This window comes from Gossypium hirsutum, chromosome D11 (assembly GCF_007990345.1).
Source record: "Gossypium hirsutum isolate 1008001.06 chromosome D11, Gossypium_hirsutum_v2.1, whole genome shotgun sequence".
NCBI lineage: Eukaryota > Viridiplantae > Streptophyta > Magnoliopsida > Malvales > Malvaceae > Gossypium > Gossypium hirsutum.
Window position 1 is genome coordinate 8,256,829 of NC_053447.1, and position 26,021 is coordinate 8,282,849.

At 34.8% G+C, this 26,021-nt stretch overlaps 3 protein-coding genes and 1 non-coding gene across 11 annotated transcripts; 3 read left to right on the forward strand and 1 right to left on the reverse strand.

Moving 5' to 3' along the window:
- The first annotated feature begins 2,802 nt into the window (after positions 1 to 2,802).
- Positions 2,803 to 2,889, forward strand: TRNAY-GUA (transfer RNA tyrosine (anticodon GUA)). The gene is given in 2 exon segments: positions 2,803 to 2,839; positions 2,854 to 2,889. It is a non-coding gene; the product is annotated as a tRNA-Tyr (tRNA).
- A 519-nt stretch (positions 2,890 to 3,408) lies between these two features.
- On the forward strand, positions 3,409 to 6,753 carry LOC107911579 (bifunctional L-3-cyanoalanine synthase/cysteine synthase 1, mitochondrial). Of its 8 annotated transcripts, none has more exons than XM_016839427.2 (10): positions 3,409 to 3,897; positions 4,235 to 4,344; positions 4,474 to 4,531; positions 4,658 to 4,921; positions 5,137 to 5,274; positions 5,384 to 5,435; positions 5,654 to 5,733; positions 5,873 to 5,932; positions 6,193 to 6,273; positions 6,477 to 6,753. In XM_016839427.2, exons 1-10 carry the CDS (start codon positions 3,724 to 3,726, stop codon positions 6,573 to 6,575), a joined length of 1,116 nt encoding a protein of 371 aa, XP_016694916.1. In that variant the 5' UTR covers positions 3,409 to 3,723; the 3' UTR covers positions 6,576 to 6,753. The 8 variants fall into 8 exon arrangements, 3 of the variants coding, with proteins under 3 accessions (XP_016694916.1, XP_016694917.1, XP_016694918.1); XR_001687925.2 differs by having other exon boundaries at positions 3,428 to 3,897; positions 5,873 to 6,012; positions 6,477 to 6,512; XM_016839428.2 differs by having other exon boundaries at positions 3,428 to 3,897; positions 6,481 to 6,753.
- Positions 6,754 to 9,680: 2,927 nt separating this feature from the next.
- On the forward strand, positions 9,681 to 20,578 carry LOC107911580 (ATP-dependent helicase BRM). The gene is made up of 14 exons (XM_041105884.1): positions 9,681 to 10,381; positions 11,507 to 12,820; positions 12,953 to 14,275; positions 14,467 to 14,579; positions 14,869 to 14,956; positions 15,086 to 15,172; positions 15,343 to 15,435; positions 15,525 to 15,608; positions 15,687 to 15,890; positions 16,053 to 16,295; positions 16,413 to 17,969; positions 18,051 to 18,593; positions 19,191 to 19,442; positions 19,716 to 20,578. Exons 1-14 carry the CDS (start codon positions 10,184 to 10,186, stop codon positions 20,358 to 20,360), a joined length of 6,744 nt encoding a protein of 2,247 aa, XP_040961818.1. The 5' UTR covers positions 9,681 to 10,183; the 3' UTR covers positions 20,361 to 20,578.
- Positions 20,579 to 22,086: 1,508 nt separating this feature from the next.
- LOC107923654 (uncharacterized) lies at positions 22,087 to 24,893 on the reverse strand. The gene is made up of 2 exons (XM_041105885.1): positions 24,061 to 24,893; positions 22,087 to 22,455 (listed from the first exon to the last, which is right to left on the reverse strand). Exon 1 carries the CDS (start codon positions 24,766 to 24,768, stop codon positions 24,163 to 24,165), a length of 606 nt encoding a protein of 201 aa, XP_040961819.1. The 5' UTR covers positions 24,769 to 24,893; the 3' UTR covers positions 22,087 to 22,455; positions 24,061 to 24,162.
- Between the last annotated feature and the right edge of the window lie 1,128 nt (positions 24,894 to 26,021).

Consider the following 26,021-nt stretch of genomic DNA (forward strand, 5'->3'; position numbering starts at 1 on the left):
CCTCGTGCTTGGTACAGTAGAATTGAAGCTTATTTTTTGAAGGAAGGTTTTACCAGGTGTCCTTATGAGCATACTTTGTTTATTAAGGCTGGTTATGATGGAAAATTGCTTTTAATATGTTTGTATGTAGACGATCTCATTTACACAGGGAATGATGGTGCCTTGATGGAGAGATTTAAGCAATCCATGATGAATGAATTTGAGATGACAGATCTCGGCTTGATGAACTATTTCTTAGGCATTGAAGTACATCAATTTGCTGCCAGTACTTTTATTTGTAAAAAGAAATATGTACAAGAGGTTTTAGAAAAATTTCAGTTGAAGGATTGTAATCCAGTTACCACACCAACTGAAGTTGGATTAAAGCTCACCAAAGAGCCCGATGGAAAGAAAGTAGACTGCACCATGTACAAGCAAATTGTGGGGAGTCTGATGTACTTAACGACAACAAGGCCAGACATCATGTATGGTGTTAGTCTCATTAGTAGATACATGAAGAGTCCCACTGAAAAACATCTTCAGGCTGCTAAGCATATTCTGCGCTATTTAAAAGGGACTACATCTTTCGGACTACTTTACAAGAAATGAGAAAATTCAGATTTGTTTGGTTTCACAGATAGTGATTATGTAGGGGATATTGAGGATTGAAAAAGTACTTCAGGCTATGTATTTATGCTTGGATCAACAGCTATTTCATGGTCTTCAAAGAAGCAACCCATAGTTACTCTTTCAACAATAGAAGCCGAATATGTAGCAGCTACATCAAGTGCTTATCAAGCTGTCTGGTTGAGGAAGATTCTTGCACAAATTCAGTTCGTACAGCAAGAGGCAACAACAATCTTTTGTGACAATAATTCAGCCATCAAATTATCAAAAAATCCGGTTCTACATGGGAGGAGCAAGCATATAGATGTGAAGTATCATTTTTTAAGGGATCTTTCTAAAGATGGTGTGATTGATCTTGTTTTCTGCAGAAGTGAAGATCAAGTTGCTGACTTATTTACGAAGCCCCTCAAAATTGCAACATTTCAGAAGCTAAGGAAGCTCCTTGGTGTTTGTTCGATGGATGCCTCAACTTAGAGTGTTTTCACCTTATGTCTTGTTTAAACTGATTAGTAGCAATATCAGTTTAAGGGAGAGCATGTTAGATGTTATTTTGAATAAATTAAGTTTAGTCAAATGTTGTTTAGGAGTATTTGATTAGTTTCTATTTTCTAGGGATTTAGTATCAACTTAGTTGCTATTTGTTATTTTTAGTTGTACTTCAGCCTATATAAAGGCTTGATTAATTGTTGAATAAATATGAGTTTTCTGTTTTTTATTTCTTAACAATTCCATATAAAACAAATAATGTCATATTAGTTTGAAGTACTCATGAATTGCCATTTGCCATGCGAGTTGTCGCGATCAAGGGTGAAGCCAGAAAACTTTCTGAGAGGTCGAAATTAAATTGCATATTTTTATGACAGTAAAAATGCAATTTCACCATTTTAATAACCTATATCTTTATAGTATTTAAAGGATTAAATTAAATTATTATTATTTTTGGGGTCAAAGTATAATTTACTATTTCTAATTTAAAATTTTATAAATTATAAAATGACCTAAATGAAAAAAATTATATTTTAGATGGCCAAGGCTCTTACCTGTACTTCTGGCTTTGCTACTGGGCTCAACAAGATCATTAAATAATAATAATATTTTAGTCAAAATTTTCGTTTTAAAAAATGATTTGACTATTTTTTTAAATGCTAATAATCAAATTTAGATTAAAGATTAAACTTTAATGACAAATTTGGCCACTAACATTTACATGTTTTGTCAAAATGACACTAATTGTATTTTTGAGTCTTTTTTGGCCATTAACCTTAGTTTTTTTTCAAACTGGATTTTCTAACAGATTTGATGAAATTACCGTTATAAAAATCAATGTGGATGATGTGGAATATTTTTAATGACATGTAATTTATTACTTAGGTAACCCAATAAGATAATTACATGTGAAAAATAATAAAATAAATAAATCATACATGAAATTAAAAAATAACTCTTAATTTAAATAAAATAAACGTAATTATCTAAAAAAATGTTTTAAAATGAAAGCATATATTTGTTTACTGAGAAGTTTCAAAAAGATAATTAATAAATCAAACCGAAAATATTGAATATTTGCATTCATTTTGAAACTTTCTTTAGATAATTAGGTTTATTTTCTTTAAATTAAGAGTTTTTTTTAACTTCATGAATTATTTATTTATTTTATTAATTTTCATATGTAATTATCTTATTCGGTTATCTAAGTAATAAATCACATCTCATTAAAAATATTCAACTTATAAAATTCCACATCATTCAGTTAACTTTTTTAATGGTACTTTCATCAAATCTGTTAAAAAAGTAATTTGAAAAAAAGAACAAAGGTTGATAATAAAAAAAGACACAAAAATACAATTAGGGTCATTTTGACAAAACATGTAAACGTTAGTGGCCAAATTTATCATTAAACAAAAAATTAAAAACCAATTTAACAAAGATATAGACGGATTGAATTTGAAATTATACATTATTGAAAATCACCACCAATCCAAATTGGTTGGCTTCGTATTTTTTTTAAAAAAAATTCACTAATTTATGTATAAAATATTTATTTTTAAATTAAAAAATATAAAAATCAAAACATAATTATAGATTAAATAAAAATAAAATTCAATTCATATAATAACGATTTATAATTTTACGAACAGAATTGCTTTTAAGTTTTCTTGATATTATTGAGGTATCTTAGCCACTTTACAGCATAATCCGACCTTAGCTCAGTTGGTAGAGCGGAGGACTGTAGTGGTGAAAGCTGTTATCCTTAGGTCGCTGGTTCGAATCCGGCAGGTCGGATTATTTTTCCTTTTTTTACATTTGATGAAATTACTTGTCAGTTCCTATCCGGATCAATTTAATTCTCTCCATTATCAATTTTAAGAAATAAATTAAGTCCGAATTTTCCTATGTAAAGTTTGTTTTAATTTTCCTACTAAAAATTGTTTTAAATATTAATGTATTTTTAAACTATCATGTGGTTGAAAAATTCATTCCTGTAAATTTTTTTCAACCTCCCAATAGTATATATATTTGGAGATAATTGGATTTTGTATGGGCTGACTTGGATAATATATTAATTAATTAGGTATGATATATATTATCAATAATTTAATGACAAATTATAATGATTTCATAATTTAAATAAATTTGAAACAATTTTTAATAGAAAACTAGAATAAACTTTACATAATACTCGTAGGGAAATAATATAACACATGATATCTATCATTAACAAAGCAATAGCGTCGCATAAACTCAGTATTCAGACAAACCATAGCAATTACTTAATTACTTCAATGGATTAATATATGAATTCGGCTACCCAGTTCGTGGTGCAAACTTCACTTCCAAACCAAAATGTGAAAGTTATTCATTAAGGAGTCTTTGAAAAGACTGAAAAAACCTGAAATGGTAAACAGGGCGCACCTCATCAGTATAACGAGCCGCATCAGACTGTGTTTAACAGAAATACATCTGACGACGCATTTTTGTCAAGTGATGCGCGAGTTTCGGGTGCTAAATTTGACAAAAAGTAGTAAAAATGATTTTAAGGTGATAATTGAAGGGAAGAAATACCTCGCAGCTCAGTTCGGCATTTAGTGTAGCAGAGTTTCTTCAAAACTTCCATTAATGGCTGCTCTAAGGAGCTTCCTTACGAAAAGATGTTTAACATACAACGAGCTGATGATGACAAGGAGGCTGGTGTCCACCGAACCCATCATTGATTCTCCTTCTTTTGCTCAAAGACTCAGAGATCTTCCCACGGATCTTCTTGATACTAAAATTAAGAGGGAAGTTTACCAGGTAGTCTCATTCACAATTGTTTGCAATTAATTGTTTTTGTTTTTTCCCCCTTCCTTTTGGTTTTTGACCTTTTCAAGGTTGTTTTTCATTAAAGATTAGCGTATTCCCAATATCCCATGATCTGAGAAGGTTGTTAGATCCTTAATCATTTTTAATTTCTTTTTATGCAATCTTCTTCTCTTTTGGGTTTTCCCTTTTAGTATGTGGATGGTCATCACCAGAGCATGCTTAATTCATAAGAGTAATAGTCGTCTCCCCTTTAATCTCTTAAAAAATTGAAATTCTTGTTTTGAATGAAGTTCATCCTTTATATAAGAATTGGTTCTTCATGTTTCAGTTAATTGGAAGAACACCTCTTGTTTTTCTTAATAAAGTAACTGAAGGCTGTGGTGCATACATAGCTGTGAAGCAGGAGATGATGATGCCCACCGCTAGCATTAAAGACAGGTATTAATTACTTCCGAGCCCTTCATGGCATTTGTAACTTTATGATTTAGTATTAGTTTGAACTTTTAGAGTAGTAGAATTTGTGATACAAGGCCAAATCGAAACTAATACACACTTCTATATCAACAGACCAGCATTCTCCATGATTACCGATGCAGAAAAGAAAAACTTAATTTCTCCCGGAAAGGTTCGGTTTTTGCCGAAGGGCATCATTGAATTGTTGATGGAAAGTGTGAAATCCTAAATGATTTGAACTTTGATGTTGAGTGGCTTTAATTTCTACCCCCTAACACATTCTTCAACTTTATGTTAGACAACTCTGATAGAGCCGACATCAGGTAACATGGGGATAAGTATGGCATTCATGGCAGCTATAAAAGGTTATAAGATGGTTCTAACTATGCCTTCTTACACAAGCTTGGAGAGACGAGTCACCATGAGAGCATTTGGAGCTGGTTTGGTTCTCACAGATCCCACGAAAGGGATGGAAGGAACTATGAAGAAGGCTTATGAACTTTTGGAGTCCACGCCGAATGCTTTCATCTTGCAACAATTCTCAAATCCTGCCAACACTCAGGTACACTCTTATATCATAATTTAATTTTGTTTTACTAAGAATTATACTTGGGTTAGCTTTTCTAAACCATGTGCTGATAATTTATTACTATACCAGATATAAGTTTGTTTTGTTCTTTGGACTGACACAGCAACCTTGGTCAACTCTGTGTTTAACTCTTGCTTTCCAAATATAGATAAATTACTTAATCGAGTTATTTCGAACTGGAAAAATAGGCGCATTTTGAAACAACAGGCCCTGAGATATGGGAAGATACTCTTGGTAAAGTTGACATCTTTGTAATGGGAATAGGGAGTGGTGGTACTGTTTCTGGTGTCGGACAGTACCTCAAATCCCAAAATCCTAATGTTAAGGTAAATTAATTACTATTTCCTTCCAAGTTCAAAATTTGTAACAACAATAACCTTGTTTTATTGTGTTTCATTTCATTACTGATGTATGATTTTTTTTTTTAAATGATAGATATATGGAGTGGAGCCTGCTGAAAGTAATGTACTGAATGGTGGCAAACCAGGTAAACTTTGTGCTATATTATTTCTACAATGATTGAAATTTCAGAATTATTTAAGTTAGAGCAATGTCAAGCGGATATGTGTTGCCGGCTTTTCTATTTCTTTTATCAACCCGGTAAACTGATTAAGCAAAGAATTACCCGAGAAACAGGAGATAGTAAAGATAATGAGGAGTCTTTGTCATGGAAGTTGCATTTTCTTATCTTATCAATCACAACAGGTCCTCATCATATTACTGGTAATGGAGTTGGGTTCAAGCCAGATATATTAGACATGGATGTAATGGAAAAAGTTCTCGAGGTAAACGATACCCCTTGTCTTTCATTAGTCTGAGAAATATACTTCCGAAAATGGGGAGGAAGGGGTGTCGAATAGGAACCTAGTATCTTTTGCTGAATTTCTAGTCCTTTTGGGTTTATACTCGGATATCCTATGACAGGTCAGCAGTGAAGATGCAGTAAATATGGCAAGGGAATTGGCACTAAAAGAGGGGCTTCTGGTAATAACCTAAAATCATGTGATAATGATATCACATTCTATTTCAATTGAGACAAACAGAGCTTGTTTGTGTATACTACTGTGAGTAATCTGCTAAACGACTAACTATAAGTGATATTAACTTTTGCTCACCATTTAGTATTATTTGTTGGGTTCTAGGAATGTGAACGTACTTTTTAGAAGAATCTTCACAAATCGATCTTATGGACTGATAACTCGAAATTATTCTTTTCAACTCCCATAAACTTTTGTGGAATGTAGGTTGGAATATCATCCGGGGCCAACGCTATTGCAGCACTTAGACTTGCAAGAATGCCTGAGAACAAAGGCAAATTGATTGTGGTAAGCACTTCCTCGCAAGCTTATATATGATTTCCAACATTATTTATCTTTACAATAATGTAAGATGCCAGTAGTGTTAGCATGATTTGAATAGCAATTCTAAGCCGATAATCGAAGGCTTTAGCTTTGGGAGTATATAATGAAATATTGATACAAGTTCTTACCTAGTGTTCCTTTTTTGGTTCTTAAAAAATAAAATTCAGACAGTTCTTCCAAGTTTTGGGGAGCGATACTTGTCGTCAGTCCTGTTCCAAGAACTAAGGAAGGAAGCTGAAAACTTGCAACCGGTTGCAGTTGACTAAATGCTTTTTCAGGGGACATGTTAGGAAGCTCCCTTGGGAAAACAAAAGCTCTATCTGTTAATACCAAATGTTTCAACTGAAACATTGGCATCTATTCTTATTATGAATCTGCTGTGAACCCATTTGTTTCAGTTTCCATGTTTAACTCTGTTTGAAATGAAATCAGTAATAATTGGAAGTGCACTGTTTTAATCCATAAATAAAACTCTAAAAATATTCATTAATGTTTGGAAGCCACAATCTAAACAAATACTTGTTCAAAATATATCCATAAGCAAACTAGAGACACATTCGACACAAAGATTCTTCATAAAAACTTCTCCAGGAAACAATGTCTGAGTGTAACCTTTTAAGGATGTCATATGTTGTGTCTTGACGTTGCAAGCAAAACATGGGTTACCTTAATTGTTCCATCCCGACCATGAACGTGTGTCTTGAAGATCAAATCTTGGTCTAGACAAGCAATGTATCTGTAAACATACCACCAACGATGCATTTATATTTCAATGACAAATATTTTCCCTACCACCTTTAATTGCAAGTATAATACAACATTCAACATGTCAGCACTTCTAATGATTTTTTCGATTTAATTTCATCTAAAGGAAAAAAATATTGCGTAAACTATAATATTATATCATTTTTAAAAGTTAACATATCAAATAAATTTAATAATATTCAATGCACTTTGATTTTTTATTGTCCTTTTTTAATTTATCAAATAATTAAAAAATTCACAATAACTCAAAACAATATCATTTCATCACCCCCACACTCTCAGTTTTCCTAAAAATTATAACGCTAAATTCCGAATTCGATTAAGTCTATTCTACGATTCATTTTTACTGGTAAAATATTTAAAATGATTTTATATTTTAATATTTGTATATTTATATAATTAAATTTAAATGATTTTAAAAACTTACAAGTTTCCACCCCTCTTGAGACTTATTTAATATGCATTTTTAAAACTTAAAATTTAAATAAATCACTTATTTGTCTATGTATTTTATATTTAATTTTTGCAATTTTCCATTTATAATTATAAAATAAAAAAATTAATTACACGTAGAAGTGATTAAAATATTTAATATGTATTTGTAAGAAAAATACTAATAAAAAACAAAAAATAAAAGAGAAAACACAAACAAAATATAATTATCATTTGTAGCAAATTTTTTAATAAAAATAAACATACTACAAATGAGGCTACTCAAGGTTCCAAGAACTTTATACATATTATTTTAATTTGTCTCATCATACGTGAATTCTATATAAATTTATTTTGATATAGGTTTTAATTTGTCCCACTATATGTGGATTTTGTATAAAATTATTCTAATCTATTGATTTTTAGTTTGATCGAATTTTATAAAAATTAATTATAATTATAATTATTTAAATGTATTTTTTATAATTGTAATTATGATTGTACTTGTAACTTTTAAAAAATACATATATTAATTAAAAAGGATATATTATGTTTGGCAAATGGTTATGATTATATTAGAATATAATGTTACATTCAAAAAATTACTAGAGTACAATGAAATTTATAATTTAATTTAATAATAATTAAAATATTTTTATTATTTTAATTAAAATTTATTAAATATAAATATTTAAAATAACAAAAATAAATAGAATAAATAAGTAATCAATATACAGATAAAATTGTCATTTAATTTAAATTTTATTTTATAAATAAACCTTTGGGGGAAATTAAAGTACTTTTATCAAATATTAAAAGAATTTAAATTTGATTGCATAAGTTTGAGGCAACCTGAATCAAGTGATTAATGAATTTACTAAATGAGTGATTACACGTTCATACCAAATTCTAAAATAATTTGAATACTTTTTCAATTAAAGTAACCTAAAGTTATAATTTGATTGCGTAAGTTTGAGGCAACCCCAAACGAGTGATTGATAAATTTACTAAAAAAGTGACTACGTGTTGATATTAAGTCTTAAGAGAATTTGAATATTTTTTCAATTAGAGTAACTTGAGATTAAAATTTGGTTGCGTAAGTTTGAGACAACCTGAATCGAGTGATGATAGATAAATTTACTAAAAGACTGACTATGTGTTCATATTAAATCCTAAGAGGATTTAAATACTTTTTTAGTTAGAGTAATCTATCGTTAAATTTTGATTGCGTAAATTTGAGATAACCTGAATTGAGGGATCGATAAATTTATTAAAAAAAGACTACGTGTTCATATTAAATCCTAAGAGAATTTGAATATTTTTTCAATTGAAGTGACATAAGGTTAAAACTAGGTTATGTAAATTTGAGGCAACCTGAATCAAGGGATTGATAAGATTACTAAAAGGTGACTACATTTATATCAAGCCTTATGAGAATCCGAATAATTTTCCATTTAAAATAACTTAAAAATTAAAATTTGATTGTGGAATAACTCAAATTTAGTGATCGATAAATTTATTAAAGAATAATTATGTGTTTGAAATGATTATCATTCTACTTGTTATATTGTAATAAAAAATTAAATTAAGTAAAATAAATTTTTTTGGTAAATATAAAAAATTAGCCAAAGGTAATGATACTAAACTTAATCTTCAATAGATAAAATTCTCATCACACGACAAATATCGTCTTTTTAGTAAATTCATCGCATATATTGGTGTATCACATGAGTAAAATAACATTAGCTCCGTATATTGAAATGTTGGGTCTGGTAAAACTATTTTATGCACGAAGAAAGGAGAGAGAACTATTTTATGTACGAACTACAGAGTAAGAAAAAAGATTCAAAACGTAGTGGGCACGTGTAAGGCAGTTATTGGTTTAATACTTTATGGGATTACTAATTTAGTATTTGTTGAGAGTGAGGTCAAATATTTTATTGGCACTTCGCGTATAATTTTGAGCTTTGTAGGGGGTATATCCGGTAAAAAATCCTAAAATCATTAAAACGCGGGGTTAAATTTACATATTCTACCCTTTTCCGTAAATTTCTAACCGTAGGCAAATCACCAGGTCCTAGTGGACCTCAACTATAGCCAGCAATAAGCACCGAAGGCAAAACGCAAATCAGAGAGCATAAATAAAAGGCAAAACGCAATAGGTCCCTTCATTCGTCATTTTACTAACAAGAGGGGAAAAATAGGAAAAAAGGAAATCTGCAAAAAAGAAAAAACAAAAATTTCTTTTAAACCCCCAGAGGGAAAAAGAATTTGCAAAATTGCGTGAAAACTGAGAGAGGACGAGATCAGTTGTGAGAGGGCAGAGGGTCGAATCATCAAATTTTTTTCAAAATTTTAATTTTCGTTTCCGTCAAATTCGTGTTCTCACTTAACTCATCAAGATCTACCTTTCAATTAGACCGAAAATTCCGGATTTCTAGAGAGAGAAACAAAAACAAATTTCAACTATTTCTTTTTTGTTTTTAGTTAATTTTTTTATTGTTAATTTTCTTTTGAACGTTGGGATCGGAGGGAAAAAGGGGTTTTATTAAAATTAATAAAGTGTTTTTTTGGAGGGATTTGAGTTGTGCTATTGGTGGGGGGGGGGTTTGAATTTTTGTGGTAATAATTTGGTTTTTGCGGGGAACTACAGTTAAAAAATTTGGAGTTAGATTTTATGCAATCTGGTGGTGGTGGCGGAGGTGGGCCCAGCCGGAACCCTGGGGCGGGTCCGGTAGGGCGGACCGCGTCCACATCGTCTGCAGCTTCGCCCTCTTCCTCGTCATCGGCCGTTTCAGCCCCTCACTTCGGATATGATTCGGTGCAGCAGCAACAGCAGCAACAACAGCAGCAGCAGCAAATAGCGTCTAGGCAGGTATAGGGTTTACGAAATTTAAGTCAATGTAATAGACATTTGGTTGAATTAACCCGTGATTTTAGGAACTCAGTATCTTTTCGCGAGGGGCTGTGATGAATTGGTGAGTGTGGCGGGTATTGGGAATTTTAATTTGGTATAATAAAAGCAATTTCAGATGTAATTGCGGTAGTACACAAAGTCGATTAGTTAATTATCAGTAATTAAATTGTCTTTTTTTTGGGGGGGGGGTTCAGAGAAGGTTTTATTTAGTAGTATTAAACTCTTGAGTTCCAAGTGTCAAGGGGTTCAACCGTACACCGCTCTTAGGTCTTTGAAAGAGGAACAAAAGCCTTTGAATTCAAACTTTGGGGCCGAATTTCTTTTGTATACCCCATATTTAAGTGCACCTGAAAATTTTCTATCTTTCCGTTTGAGAAAACTGATAAAAGAATATATGGTTCTTTGTTTGAAGTATCTAGTTTACTCAACCCTCTCTCCACACAACATTCGGCTCCCGAAAAAAGAAGAAAGAGAGTACTAGATAGTGATATGGAGCTTTTCTTTAAGCTCTCCAATCAGTTAGGATCTATGTGACCATCATGAATCCATCTCACTTGTGTTTAGATAACCTGATATTCTCTCCTGATGTGCATAGTTATTCATCAGGAATTTTGTTATTTCCATGGGTTATTCAGTGGTCATATAGGATATTCCCAAACCTGAATTTTATGCCATTCCATGGATTACCTTTTTGGTCTGTATTAAATGTCCATGGCCCTAACTCCTAGATGCTTTAGTCATAGCAGGTAGCCTGCTGAGACTACTATTCTTTCTTCTCTACCTTTTTAGTTTTTAAGGATGTCATACCCTAATTAAAGCATGGGTGGTTTGTCCTTGCACTCTTGTTTATATGGTGAACTTACCTAGTGGCTCCACATTCCATGATATGCTTACCACTATGACTTTGTTATCCTGTCATAGGAAGGGAAGTTTACTTTTGAACAACATACTGTGATACAAGGATGCAGCGATTTTTGTTTGATTCCTTTTGTTTCCTCAATGCAATTGGATACTAGTTTAAGATTAAGCATTTGTTTGAGAAGTTCATGCTTTATCTTTTTGCGTTAATATTTGTTCTTGCAGTCATTACAACAACAACTATTTAGAAAACCTGAAGGAAATGAAGCCATCCTAGCATATCAAGCCCGTGGTCTTCAAGGTATGATGGGTGGAAACAATTTTCCTTCATCTCCAGGCTCCATGCAACCGTCTCAACAGTCCAGGAAATTTTTTGATCTGGCTCAACCGCATGCTTCTGCTCAGGACAGCCAGCAAAGGAGTCAAGGTGTTGATCAACAAATGTTGAACCCTGTTCAGCAAGCATATTATCAGTATGCTTACCAGGCTGCTCAGCATCAAAAGACACTTTTAGCACAGCAGCAGGCTAAGATGGCAATGTTGGGCTCTGCATCTCTTAAGGATCAGGACGCGCGAATTGGAAACTTGAAAATGCAGGAACTTATTTCCATGCAAGTAGCTAAGCAGGCTCAGGCATCATCCTCTAAGAACACATCCGAGCAGCTCGATTGTGTTGAAAAGCAGATAGAGCAAGGACCAGAGTCAGCTTCTGAGCAAAGAAATGAACTCAAGGCACCTGCCCAGGTGACAGTTGGTGGAAAATCAATGCCTGGAAATGTTTTGAGGACAATGCAGGCACAAGCTCAGCAAACCGTTCAAAACTCAGGAAACAATCAACTCGTTATGGCTGCACAGTTGCAGGCATGGGCACGTGAGCGTAATATTGATCTGTCACAGCCTGCAAATGCCAACTTGATGGCACAGCTCATTCCACTCATGCAGTCAAGGATGGCTGCCCAGAAGAAGACAAACGAAAGCAATATGGCACCTGTGCCTGTGTCCAAGCCGCAAGTCTCTTCTCCATCAGTTCTAAGTGAGAGTTCTCCCTGTGGTAATTTATCTAATGATATATCTGCCCAGTCTGGTCCTGCAAAATCCAGGCCGACAGTTATACCTAGCCCTTTTGGCTCAACTTCCAGTGCTGGGGCAGTTGATGATGCTAAGAACATAGCAATGCAGCAGTTAGCTATTAATGGCCGTGATAACCAAGTGCCTCCCAGACAGACAGTAGTGCACGGGAATGGGATGCCTCCTATGCATCCTCCACAATCATCTGCAAATATTAACCAGAGCATTGATCCATCTTTTCCTGCAAAAACTTCATTAGGTGGCACAGAAACACTGCAAATGGAGAATATCAAACAGTTAAGTCGACCTTCTCAACAGCCTGCTGCTCCTAATAATAATGGGGGCTCAGTTAACAACACACCATCACAAGGAGGAGGAGCAGCTAGCAAGATGGCACAGCAATGTTTTGGTTTCACTAAACAACAACTTCATGTTCTCAAAGCACAAATACTAGCATTTAGGCGCCTGAAGGTATACTAACACCTCTCTCCCCACCCTATCATTGCCTCTCTGACCATTTATATGTTTCACCTTTGTACCAATTGCTTGGAGTTCACTAAAAAAAGTTGAATGGATTATGCTGATTTTGGTGGTCATTGACAGAAAGGAGAAGGTACACTTCCACAAGAACTTCTTCAAGCCATTATACCCCCAGCACTTGAGCAGCAGCAGCTGCAGTTTCCTCCGCTAGGTGGAAATAATCAGGACAGAAATGGTGGAAAGAGTATAGAAGATAAAGGGAAGCATTTGGAATCTAATGAAAAGGTTTCGCAGGCTGGGCCATCTACTGATGGACAGAATGTTATTAAAGAGGAAGCTTATGCAGGAGATGAAAAAGCAACTGCATCAACAGCTGATATGCAAGGTGTGTCAGCCACTGCCAAGGATTTTTCATCCGCATTACCTGCCGCAAAAGAAGAGCAGAAAAGTTCTGTCTTTCCTGCCAAGTCTGACCAAGAAGTGGAACCTGGTCTTCCAAAAATTCCAGTTAGAAATGATTCTAGTGTGGAGAGAGGAAAGTCTGTCGCACCACAACTTGCTGCATCTGATGGAGGGCAAATTAAGAAACCTGTGGAAGCAAACTCAGCGCCCCAGAAAGATCTTGGCCCTGCCAGAAAGTATCATGGACCACTATTTGATTTTCCCTTCTTCACTAGGAAGCATGACTCGTACGGCTCAGCAATGCCTAACAGTAATAATAATCTAACACTGGCATATGATGTCAAAGATCTTCTCTTTGAGGAAGGGATGGAAGTCCTTAGCAAGAAACGATCAGAAAATTTAAGGAAGATTGGTGGCTTACTAGCAGTAAATTTGGAAAGGAAAAGGATTAGGCCAGATCTTGTTCTGCGACTGCAGATTGAAGAAAGAAAGCTTCGACTTGTAGATCTGCAGGCACGTTTAAGAGATGAAGTTGATCAGCAGCAACAAGAGATAATGGCGATGCCTGACAGACCATACAGAAAATTTGTCCGCCTGTGTGAACGTCAGCGTATGGAGTTGGCCAGACAAGTACAAGCCACTCAGAAGGCCCTGAGAGAGAAACAATTGAAATCCATCTTTCAGTGGCGTAAGAAGCTCTTGGAGGCTCACTGGGCCATCCGTGATGCAAGAACTGCTCGCAATAGGGGAGTTGCCAAGTACCATGAAAGAATGTTACGGGAGTTTTCAAAGAGAAAAGATGATGACAGGAATAAGAGGATGGAGGCCTTGAAGAATAATGATGTTGAAAGGTACAGAGAGATGTTGATTGAGCAGCAGACAAACATCCCTGGTGATGCTGCAGAGAGATATGAAGTTCTTTCATCATTCCTGACGCAGACTGAAGAGTATCTTCATAAACTGGGAAGTAAGATAACTGCAGCCAAGAATCAGCAAGAAGTGGAGGAGGCCGCAAATGCTGCTGCTGTTGCTGCACGGTTGCAGGCAGGATTTCTTGAACCCTCCCTCTCTTGTAGCCCCTCTGTTTGTTTTTTAGGATTTTTCCCCTTCCGAGTTCCTTTAAAATGTTTGGACTGAGTTATGAGCTAATAGAATATTACACATACTTCCGCTATCTGTATGTTTAGGTAGATTCCAGTTCACTTATTTTCTCATTTTCTACTTCTTGACAAAAGGGTTTATCAGAAGAAGAAGTTAGGGTTGCAGCAGCTTGTGCTGGAGAGGAAGTAATGATAAGAAATCGGTTTATGGAAATGAATGCACCCAGGGATGGTTCATCTGTTAGCAAGTAAGTTATGTTTTTAATTCTATTTCAGTACATTTCGTTTTTGATAATACAGAAGGGGGGCTTCAGTCATTAAAGCATGAGTGGGATGGGATGTAAATTTTGTGACAGTTAGATGGGGCTTATGCATTAACTTCTCTCATGTTCTTTAGTTCCATAACTATCATATCATATGGTCTATTTAGATTTAGCATTTATTTTTGGTTTATTCTTAGGACATTTTTTTTCTTCTCAAAGGCCACTGAATTTCTGGCAATATTAGTTATTTGTCATTTCTTGTGCTCATCGATAGGTACTATAATCTTGCTCATGCTGTGAATGAAAGAGTCGTAAGGCAACCATCAATGCTACGAGCTGGAACATTACGAGACTATCAGCTTGTAGGTTGCTTGTTATATTTAAAATCTTGAGTTTCTCTCCCATCTTGTTGGTTTTTGTCCCTTTCAATTTGCTACTATTTAATCTAGCTAGCTAATATTTTCATTTCATCTGTGTATTTTATTTTGTAGGTTGGTTTGCAATGGATGCTTTCTTTGTATAATAATAAACTAAATGGTATCTTAGCTGATGAGATGGGCCTTGGAAAGACTGTTCAGGTATTTTGATTTTAAAAAATTGTAGTTGTAGCAACACTGCAGTTTCATATGTTATTTGGGAGTTGGAGAAGGTGTTAGGATTAATTAGAGTTGCATTTGTATTTTTGGTAGATGCTTATATTATACAGTAGGGCTGTTGTTAACTTCTTAGGTTTTTCCTTATTGTGCAGGTTATGTCATTGATTGCTTATTTAATGGAATTCAAAGGAAACTATGGTCCACATCTTATAATTGTTCCAAATGCTGTTCTGGTAAATTGGAAGGTAAGTGTTTTTTTCTTTTTGCTTTATGTTGATAGGTTTGACATTTTCCCAATATCATTAAACAGAACTAACTGAATCGTATTTTGCAGAGTGAGCTGCATAATTGGCTGCCGTCTGTGTCATGTATATATTATGTTGGAGGAAAAGATCAGCGTTCAAAATTATTTTCTCAAGTAAGAAATATAAGTTTGTGTTGTTCTTTCAAGGGTCGAATTTTGTTTAAACTTTCTTTTGGTTTGCGTGTTTCATAGGAGGTTCTGGCAATGAAATTTAATGTCCTCGTGACAACTTATGAATTCATCATGTATGATCGATCAAAACTTTCTAAAATCGATTGGAAGTACATTATAATTGATGAAGCACAGCGAATGAAAGATAGGGAATCTGTTTTAGCTCGTGATCTTGATAGATACCGCTGCCAGAGGCGGTTACTTCTTACTGGGACACCCTTACAGGTTAGTTAAGGCCCCTTTTTGATATGTTTGGAAATTGAAAATTTTACACACATGCATATACATGCAGGTTATTGAGGCTCACTTTATTATGTATGTTTGTGTGTCTGTTTCTATGATTTTTTTATTTGATGAGTTGAACATTAAGGTTCTTTTATGCCACAGAATGACTTGAAAGAACTCTGGTCACTGTTAAATCTTCTCCTTCCTGAAGTGTTTGATAATCGCAAGGCATTTCATGATTGGTTTTCACAACCATTTCAAAAGGAAGGCCCTACACATAATGCAGAGGATGATTGGCTTGAGACGGAGAAGAAGGTTATCATCATCCACCGACTTCATCAAATCCTAGAGCCTTTTATGCTTAGACGTCGTGTTGAAGATGTGGAAGGTTCCCTCCCTCCAAAGGTTTGCTGCTGTTGCAGTTTTATTTTAATAATCACTTATCATACTGCTGTTTGTAATGATGTTATTTCGTTATCATACTGCTATATGTAATGGTGTTATTTCATTGGCTGATTGCAGGTCTCAATAGTTTTAAAATGCAGAATGTCAGCTATTCAGAGTGCCATTTATGATTGGATAAAGTCAACTGGAACACTTCGAGCTGATCCTGAAGATGAGAAGATCAGGGTTTCAAAAAATCCACTATACCAGGCTAGGGTGTACAAAACTTTAAATAACCGGTGTATGGAGCTTCGCAAGACTTGCAATCATCCTTTGCTTAATTACCCCTATTTCAATGACTTATCCAAAAATTTCCTTGTGAGGTCTTGTGGAAAATTGTGGATTCTAGACAGGATCCTAATAAAACTGCAAAGAACTGGGCATCGTGTATTACTCTTTAGTACGATGACAAAGCTTCTGGATATCTTGGAGGAATACTTGCAGTGGAGGAGGCTTGTCTACAGACGTATTGATGGAACAACTAGCTTGGAAGATCGTGAATCAGCTATTGTTGACTTCAATAGCCCTGACTCTGAATGCTTCATATTCTTACTAAGTATTCGTGCAGCTGGACGTGGTCTAAATCTTCAATCTGCTGACACTGTTGTTATATATGATCCTGATCCAAATCCTAAAAATGAGGAACAGGCAGTCGCTAGAGCCCACCGAATTGGACAAACAAGGGAAGTCAAAGTCATTTACATGGAAGCAGTTGTTGACAAAATCTCTAGTCAGCAGAAGGAGGATGAACTAAGGAATGGAGGTACAGTTGATTTTGAGGATGATTTTGCAGGTAAGGATAGATATATGGGATCTATTGAGAGCCTCATAAGGAATAACATTCAGCAGTATAAAATTGACATGGCTGATGAAGTAATCAATGCTGGACGTTTTGACCAGAGAACGACCCATGAAGAGAGACGTATGACTTTAGAAACATTATTGCATGATGAGGAGAGGTATCAAGAAACTGTCCATGATGTTCCTTCTTTGCACCAGGTAAATCGCATGATAGCAAGAAGTGAAGAAGAAGTTGAGTTGTTTGATCAAATGGATGAAGAACTGGATTGGACAGATGAGATGACTTGCCATGAAGAGGTACCTAAGTGGCTTCGAGCCTGTACAAAAGAAGTGAATGCGACTGTGGCTACTTTATCAAAAAAGCCGTCCAAGAACATTTTATTTACTGCTGGTGTTGTTGGTGTCTCAAATGAAATGGAGTCAGAGAGAAAAAGGGGGCGACCCAAGGGGAAAAAGCATCCAAACTATAAGGAAATAGATGATGACAATGGGGAATACTCTGAAGCAAGTTCTGATGAGAGAAATGGTTATTCTGTACATGATGAAGATGGAGAAACTGGAGAATTTGAAGATGAAGAATTTAGTGGTGCTGTTGGTGCACCCCCTCTAAATAAGGACCAGTCTGAAGAAGATGCCCCACTAGGTGATAATGGAAATGAGTATGCCCAGGCTTCAGAACACATTAGAAACAATCGCATACTTGAAGAAGGTGGTTCTTCAGGATCATCATTGGACAGTCGAAGGCCAACGCAGATGGTGTCTCCTGTTTCTCCTCAGAAATTTGGATCTCTCTCCGCATTAGATGCTAGGCCAGGTTCTGTTGCAAAAAAACTGGTATGCCTCGTTTCCTATAATGATTTGTAATTATGGCATTTGTTGATTTCTGCTATTCTGACAATATGTTAATTTTGGCAGCATGATGAACTTGAGGAAGGTGAAATTGCTTTATCTGGAGATTCTCACATGGACCACCAGCTATCTGAAAGTTGGATTCATGATCGTGTAGAAGGTGAAGATGAACAAGTTGTCCAACCCAAGATAAAACGAAAGCGTAGTATTCGGGTTCGACCTCGTCATACTGTGGAAAGGGCAGAGGAGAAATCTGTCATTGAAGTACCTTATCTCCTACGTGGAGAATCATCTTTGTTGCCTTCACAGCTGGACCAAAAGTACCAATCACAACTAAGGACTGATACTGAGACAAAACCAACTCTTGAGCGGAATGCTTTCAGGCTTGATCCAAATGATTCATCTTCTAAAACGAGGAGGAACTTGCCTCCAAGAAAAATAGCTAATACAACTAAGTTTCATGCATCACTGAAGTCTGGTAGAGTGAACATGGCCTCTCCTGCAGAAAATGCTTGTGAACCCACCAGAGAAAGTTGGGACGGAAAACTGGTTAATACAAGTGGATCGTCAAATTTTGGTGTGAAGATGTCTGATGGCATCCAAAGAAAGGTATACTTGAACTGACTAAAACGCTAGTGTCTGGAATGTGATCTGTTTTTTACCTTAAAATTTTAACTGTCTCTCGATTCCTTTCAGTGATAAGTTGGATTTGGAAACCTTGTTTTAGTATTTGGATTTGCTTGACGCTGTTGCTTGTAGTAGGCTCTGATCAGTTGCTATAGCTATGATCCTCCTTAATAGTTCCGCTTTCTTCATTTGTATCCTTTCTATTGCATCTAATACGACAGCATACATTCAGATTAGTCGGGTGAATTTAATGCATAAGAATTTGTTTTTTAGATTTATGAAGTTCTATGCATTTATAATATGTTCTATCATTTGTCCCACCTGGTTGTTTGCCGTGTCCATCTGTGTTTGAGCTTTTTAGAATCAGTTTTCATTTTATTTGGTCTTGAGGTCATTGAAAATTTTCAAGGTTGCATATGTGGAGTAATTAGACGCTTGTATGTCAAAATATCTTCCCTTTAAACTTTTATGAAATGGTTCACCTTTGACTTGATACTCTATTTAATTGCTCATGTACTGCATGCTATCTTGTGATATTTGTTAATCAATTAATTGACTAGAAAATTCTCATATTTCCAGTGCAAAAATGTGATTAGCAAGCTTCGGAGGAGAATAGATAAGGAGGGCCAACAGATTATACCACTTTTAACAGATTTGTGGAAGAGGATTGAAAATTCAGGCTACATGGGTGGAAGTGGAAGTAATCATTTGGATTTGTGGAAGATTGATCAGCGTGTTGACAGATTAGAGTACAGCGGAGTTACAGAGCTTGTTTTTGATGTGCAGTTAGTATTAAAAAGTGCAATGCAATTTTATGGGTTTTCACATGAGGTATGATTTCTAATTAACTTTGGCCTTCAGTATCTTTGCATGTTAGAACACAAACTTGCCTTTGCGTGATTTTTGCCATGGATAGTCTTTCTGGAAGCAATTACTTTGGAAGCTTTTCAAAGAGATTTTTATGTTTGTGCGCTTGAAGCTTTTATCACTATGCAAAATTTTCCAATCTCCTTACTACCAATTGAACTCGTATCTGTTTCTGTAATGCTCTCATTAATGTCCTGATTTGTATACTTACTATGGAAATGTAATTGGGATTTGCAGGTCAGATCTGAAGCCAGGAAAGTACACGATCTGTTTTTTGACTTGTTGAAGATTGTATTTCCAGATAATGATTTCCGAGAAGCTAGAAATGCTCTCTCTTTCTCTAGCCCAGTATCTACCTCGACCTCTGGTCCTTCTGCAAGACAGGTAGCAGTTAGCAAGAGGCAGAAGCCAATAAACGAGGTGGAATCTGATCCAGACCTAACTCAAAAGACATTGCAACGTGGATTCCCTCATGCTGGTGAGGAAACAAGGGTTAGAGTGCACATGCCCCAAAAGGAATCGAGACTTGGGAAAGGAAGTGGTATTACCAAGGAACATCAACAGGATGATTCTCCTCTAACTCATCCAGGGGAGCTGGTTATTTGCAAGAAAAAGAGGAAAGAAAGGGAAAAGTCTATAGCAAAGCCTAGGAGTGGATCAGTTGGCCCTGTTTCTCCCCCGAGTATAGGTCGCAACATGAGGAGTCAGGGTCCAGGATCAGTCTCCAAGGATGCAAGACTGACCCAACAGAGTAGCCATCAGCAAGGTTTGCCCAACCGGCCTGGTCATCCATCAAAAGGTTGTGGTGGGAGTGTTGGTTGGGCCAATCCTGTGAAGAAGTTGAGAACAGACGCAGGTAAAAGGAGACCAAGCCTTCTATGACATTCTAGAGTATCTTAGGTAATGAAAAAATATTTTGTTGCCATTGACTGCAAGCACTGAGTTGTATTTTATGGCTCATCATGGCCTGTACAATTGCAATTAGATCATACCATTAAAGTAGTGTAGGTTCATTGAGCCCTCGTTGTATATCGGTCTTTTTCTTAGGTTCAATCAATGCAATAGTTTTCGTATCTGCACCTTGCAGGTATTATTGTCTATTTGATAGCTTACACCTTTTTTTAAGTGCCCTTGTTGCAGTACCTATTAGAGAGAAAAGTGGTAACAGGTACCAATGGAGAGGCAAAGATCTATTCACGTGAAAGATGAAGCGTTAGCAGCACAGGCTCCATGAGTTGTATTTAACCCTTTTCCTTGTAGTTCAGATGCTGAAACATATATTAAGCAACCTGTAATGAATAAATGACGTGCCCAAGAATGTAATCTGTTGAAATTGAGATTTATTTAACTTGACTTATTCTGTTACAAGTTCAGAGTTCAAATTTCAGTATTGATAATGCCCGTTCTTATTTCAAGCTCCGAACGCCCCCCCCCCTTTTTTACAGAAATATTGGTCCCTAAATCTGTTTAGAAATTGTACCGATCAAAGCCATTTTGGTGCTATTAATATATAAAGCCCTTTTATGAGTGATCAATCCTCTACTCGTTGAAGAAATAATTTAATTCAACAAGTTGATGCGACTTTGTGTAGTATTTGTATAAAAACTAGGTGGTTCAGTGAGTTACTCTTTGTTTTGGACATCCGATAATAAAATAAATTCTACATCTCATAGATGCCGAAGGTGTTCACTTATTGGTCACTCTTACGTACATGAAAAGACGAAGGTTCGCACTAATGAATAGATTAAATTACACATTTATTCATGATAAACTAACTTTTGTTATTAAATATCATTGAAAATGGTTGAAATTAGTAACATTTTTACTTTATTTGATATTAAAAATGTTCCGTGAACCAATTAATTTTATATTTTTTTTGGGATTTTAATTAACACTATCGTATACATATCAAACGTTGTAATGTTCACTTAGTAATAATATTCTTAGCAATTATATTCTATTCAAATATCAACATAGGAAATACCAAATGTCACTTTAGTTGTAATTTTTATACTTTAATTTTATCTTTTTTTAGTCCTTATACTTTCTTAAATTTGAAATGAGTCTTAGTCAAAGCTATAGCTGTTAAATTCTGCTACTTTCAAAATCTTGTGCAAGAAACATATTATCAAATATATAATATCATGTTAATTTGGTATTTTCACATGTTACTCACAAAAAAGTCACATAATTTATTACTAGATTTAATGGTTATTGTTTGAATCATGATTGAAATTTCAAAATTCAAAAAATATAGAAAGTAAAAATGAGCAAACCGGAGAGCAAAGAATCCATAAAGTACGAGACTAATAGCAAAATTTGACGAAACAAATTTAATTGCTTCCACTTAGGTTAAGACTAAAATTTGAAAATTTGAAAATTACATGCACTAATATTAATCAAAGTAAGGTATATCAACTAAATCCACAACTCATGTATAATACATGAACTAATAGCAAAATTCAACTTTTCTAAAAATATGATTCTTTAACTTTAAACACTAACCGTGAAAATTTTTAACTCCATAAACAGAAATAAGATTTTGCCATATGTCCAACATACGACAAAATCTCAGTCTGCTTGCGGTGATAATAATGAGAAAACCAAATCTGTAACACCCCTTACTCAACCCGATTGTTGGGTCAAGATATCGGGATGACATTCGTTGCCAAAACAACTACAATAAACATATCAATTAATCATTCATAATGCATGTAGAATATGATTTACTAACTTAGCTGAGCTTAAAACAAACTTTCAAAAACTTTCTAAGTGACTAAAAATTGATTTACAACCAAAGGGTAAAGTCCAAACCATCAAGAGCTCATCGAGACTACACAATTTTTCACATCGCGACCTCAAGGTATTTTTCGTTGCGCCGTGACTCTCTGACTTGAGTTCATCACAACTTTCAACAACCCGACAATGCGGCCTCAATCTTGCACCCCAAAGACCTGCACACTTTGCTTTCTAACACCTATAATTGCATACATATCTTAATAACCAATAAGCCATTCAAGGATACAAAGTTTCAACCTTGAATGACTTCTTTTTCAATTCAATTTTAAATCATTCCAATTCGATTTACAAAATCAACAAAATGAACCAAGGTACCAATGCTTCCACCAAATTCATCCATAATACATCCAACATATTCCTAATGTATATGCCAAACTAATGCCCAAAATTAATTTGAAAGGTACGCGTTAAGCTCACAAGAGCTTAGTAAACATATCAAGAATTAAACAATATATTTAAAATTTATTCACATACATATACATATATATAAACATGTTTATATAATACTATCATTAATCTTTATCATCATGCACAATTTTGTTTCAATAAAAATTATAATACAGCATCAATTCAACAAAATACAAGCCACTTACCATTGCCACTTTAATGTTCCCTTACCTTTTTAACTCAATTGTCCAATTGTAAACTTAATAGAACATAATAGGATATACGAAAATATCGATAAAATATATTGAAGTGCCACTATTCTTCTCATAGACATACAGATGTCACTTTGCACCGAAGTGCCACTAACACTTGTACCGTAATGTCATTATTGTTAGCGCGCTTAATTATTTTCCTAATTACATGCTATTTATATATTACTAGTTCTTTATATTTAATCTATTGCGTTGTTGCCACTGTTATTGCTAGTTTTTCATTGTTATTGTGGTGTTTGAAATGTGATTTTCAAAAATCCATTTATAATAAATGATTTTGAAATGTGTGATAAAATGTCTCATCAAAAAAATGTGATTTGTTAATTTTTAATATTCTCTATGACTATCAGAATTTGTGGTTAAAAGTTAAAATGCATGTTAAATACTATATAATTATTTCAAATTACGGAACATTATTTTAAGGGGCATAGCTAGTAGGGCTGGTAAGAGACTGATCCCTCTAAAATGGAAAAGTTTTTATTTAAGTCCTTTAAAAGTTTTAAAATTTTAAATTAATAAAAGTAAAATTGCACTTTGATCCTTAAAAAAGATAAAAATTTAATTTAATCCTTATAAACTATGAAGATAGTGAAATTACATTTTTACTATAATAAAAATTAGAATTCAATTTCAAACTAAAGGGCAAAAAAACATCCATAACAATGGTCACTAATATGCCTGCAAAGCTCAAGTACTTAGAAAAGTAATATGTATTTGTGAAAAGCATGCAGATGGAACCTACTGCTGAAATTTGTTGTGCACTCTTCGGATCATAATATGGAGGAAAAAATGAGAAAGTTAAGATGCTATATGGGCATAGTCAAAGGTTGGCCATTGCTTCTATTCTGCTGAAAGAACCCATCTTTCGAATAGATTTCACCATTTTGAAAATTGGAGTATTTTATTCCTGTGGCTATTTCTTATTTCTGTTGAATGTTGTATCCAAAATTCTTTTAAAGGTCTCTTCCATTACATGACCAAAAAAAGACACAAAAGTTAACGCATTGTGTATGCATTTCTAATATAAGATGTTTCTAAATTCTACCCAGAAATTCAAAGCCAATGTTCGACCCAAAAGTGAAAAAACCTCGTACAAGTTGTCAACAAACAAAGTTTTAACATACCTTAGCTTGGTGTTTTGCTTATTACAGCACCTAATTGTCCACTTTAGAATTGCCACTGCTTCAAAAAAAAAACCGACTAAAATTCCGGAACCATGTGACAGTTCACGTTTGAAGTTCAGAATCGGTGCCCAAATACTGACTAGCTCTGTAATTAGTCACCCTTGGTTCGGATCCTCCCAAATTATCCGACCCGATAAAATAGACCCATTTGCTTTCCTCCGGCAACGACGCTGCGTGTACCATCCTCTCAACCCATTTATTCATTATCTCCTTCTCCCCCACTGCGATTCTTGCAGTGAGAAACGGCGTCGTACACTTTTCCTTGGCGAAGTCGATGCATTTTTCCTTAGCGGCAACCAAACAAGCTTCCATTTCAATATCTTCGCAGCGCTCTCTTTCCTTTAAGTCCATTGATTTCCAACCAATCAGGGACTGCCACCAAGGGGGTTTGCACTTGTTGGAAGCAGTGATGGCGCACCCAATTCGTGCACCTTCCTCGCATTGAGATATGATTTTGGATTCGCAGGATTTGTAAGCGGCGGCCCAGGAAGGAAGGACTTTGAAGGCAAGGATGTATGGACCGGATGATGGGTCGTCGGAAGTTCCGGCCGGGATTGGACCACGGAGTAATGGGAGGGGGCGGTCGAATTTTATAGTCGTCGAAGAAGCGGAATATTCCTCCAAGTTTTGGGGTAATGAAGGGTCCATGCCTCAAGTGATACCAAAATATTGAAGGAAAGAAAAAAAATACCAAAACTGTAAAGTCAAATCTTTTGAAGTTCATCCGAGCCGGATGGGGATAAAGCCGTTCTTTTATAAAATATAATCCAGCTGATTTAAGCTTTGATTCTCAAGCTCCAATAAACTTATAAGGCTGATTTACCAATAAAAGTTTAATTTTTTATAAATTTATCGAAATAGGTCCGGTATTTTATTATTTATCGAAATTAGTCATTTTCTGGCAAACCGCGTCCACGTCAGCGCGATGTCAGGGGACGTGCCAGGAAATCGCGGCCACGTCATAGCGCTTTGCTGACGTGGCCGTAATTTCCTGACTTGTAGGTTTTTAGATTTTAGGTTTTAGGGTTTTAGAAAAAAAAATAAACAGATAAGTCGCGCCCACGTGTACGCGCTTCTTTATGGAAACATCTGCCATTGAATCTACAAATGTTGAGCATGCAATCACTGAAGTACTAACTCAAATACATCATATGATCAATCGAAAAGCACTCGAATGAGGGAATGATCAAACAACATTGCCCAATGGACAAATCATCAATGTCGGCTCTGGGGATGATGTTTCAGCTGTAAAGAAAGACGGCTGTTGTTCTGCATAATTGTTAGATTATTCCGAGTGTCCAAATTTGCTTCCTCATTAAGCACAAGCTTTCCTCACCGTGATCTTTCTCGAGATCTTTCGTTGAAGACGAAGAAATCACAACATTCCAGGGATTTTCTTATAGTTTGTTTAGACAGATCTAGTTTTAGTATTTTAAATTGCCCAAAAAGCAGCAACCCCAAATTAATTGTCCTGTCTATAAAGCTTCTATATTAATCAAAATTAATAAATTATTATAAAAATTAAGGTAAAAATATTTTTTTTCTCTAAGTTGGTTGTTTTAAATTTTTTAAAAATAATTTGAATAAATAAAGACAATTAATTACCATGCAAATAGCTTTTATCAATTGTATGACAAGATTAAATTACTTTAATTTTTCTAAAGATATCAATTTACTTAATATTAATATTAAAAGAGACCGGAAAGATTTTTTTACCTAAAATTTAAATGCTTTTTTCAATTACTTAAAATAAAATGGGCAAACTTCATAAATTCAATGGTTTAAAGTTAAAACAATATCATCAATAGTTTTTTATGGTATTCGCCATTACCGATCTGCTACTTGATTACCTGAATGCGACCTATAACCTACAGAGTTTACATATGAAGGTTCACATCCTC

Bases quoted from the DNA above. Each gene is read 5' to 3' on its own strand.
- LOC107911579 (XM_016839427.2), top strand. From the start codon at position 3,724: ATGGCTGCTCTAAGGAGCTTCCTTACGAAAAGATGTTTAACATACAAC. The intron at 5,933-6,192 runs GTAATAACCTAA...TGTGGAATGTAG, and splicing joins CACTAAAAGAGGGGCTTCTG to GTTGGAATATCATCCGGGGC. The intron at 6,274-6,476 runs GTAAGCACTTCC...AATAAAATTCAG, and splicing joins ACAAAGGCAAATTGATTGTG to ACAGTTCTTCCAAGTTTTGG.
- LOC107911580 (XM_041105884.1), top strand. From the start codon at position 10,184: ATGCAATCTGGTGGTGGTGGCGGAGGTGGGCCCAGCCGGAACCCTGGG. The intron at 17,970-18,050 runs GTATGCCTCGTT...TAATTTTGGCAG, and splicing joins GTTCTGTTGCAAAAAAACTG to CATGATGAACTTGAGGAAGG. The intron at 18,594-19,190 runs GTATACTTGAAC...TCATATTTCCAG, and splicing joins CTGATGGCATCCAAAGAAAG to TGCAAAAATGTGATTAGCAA.
- LOC107923654 (XM_041105885.1), bottom strand. From the start codon at position 24,768: ATGGACCCTTCATTACCCCAAAACTTGGAGGAATATTCCGCTTCTTCG.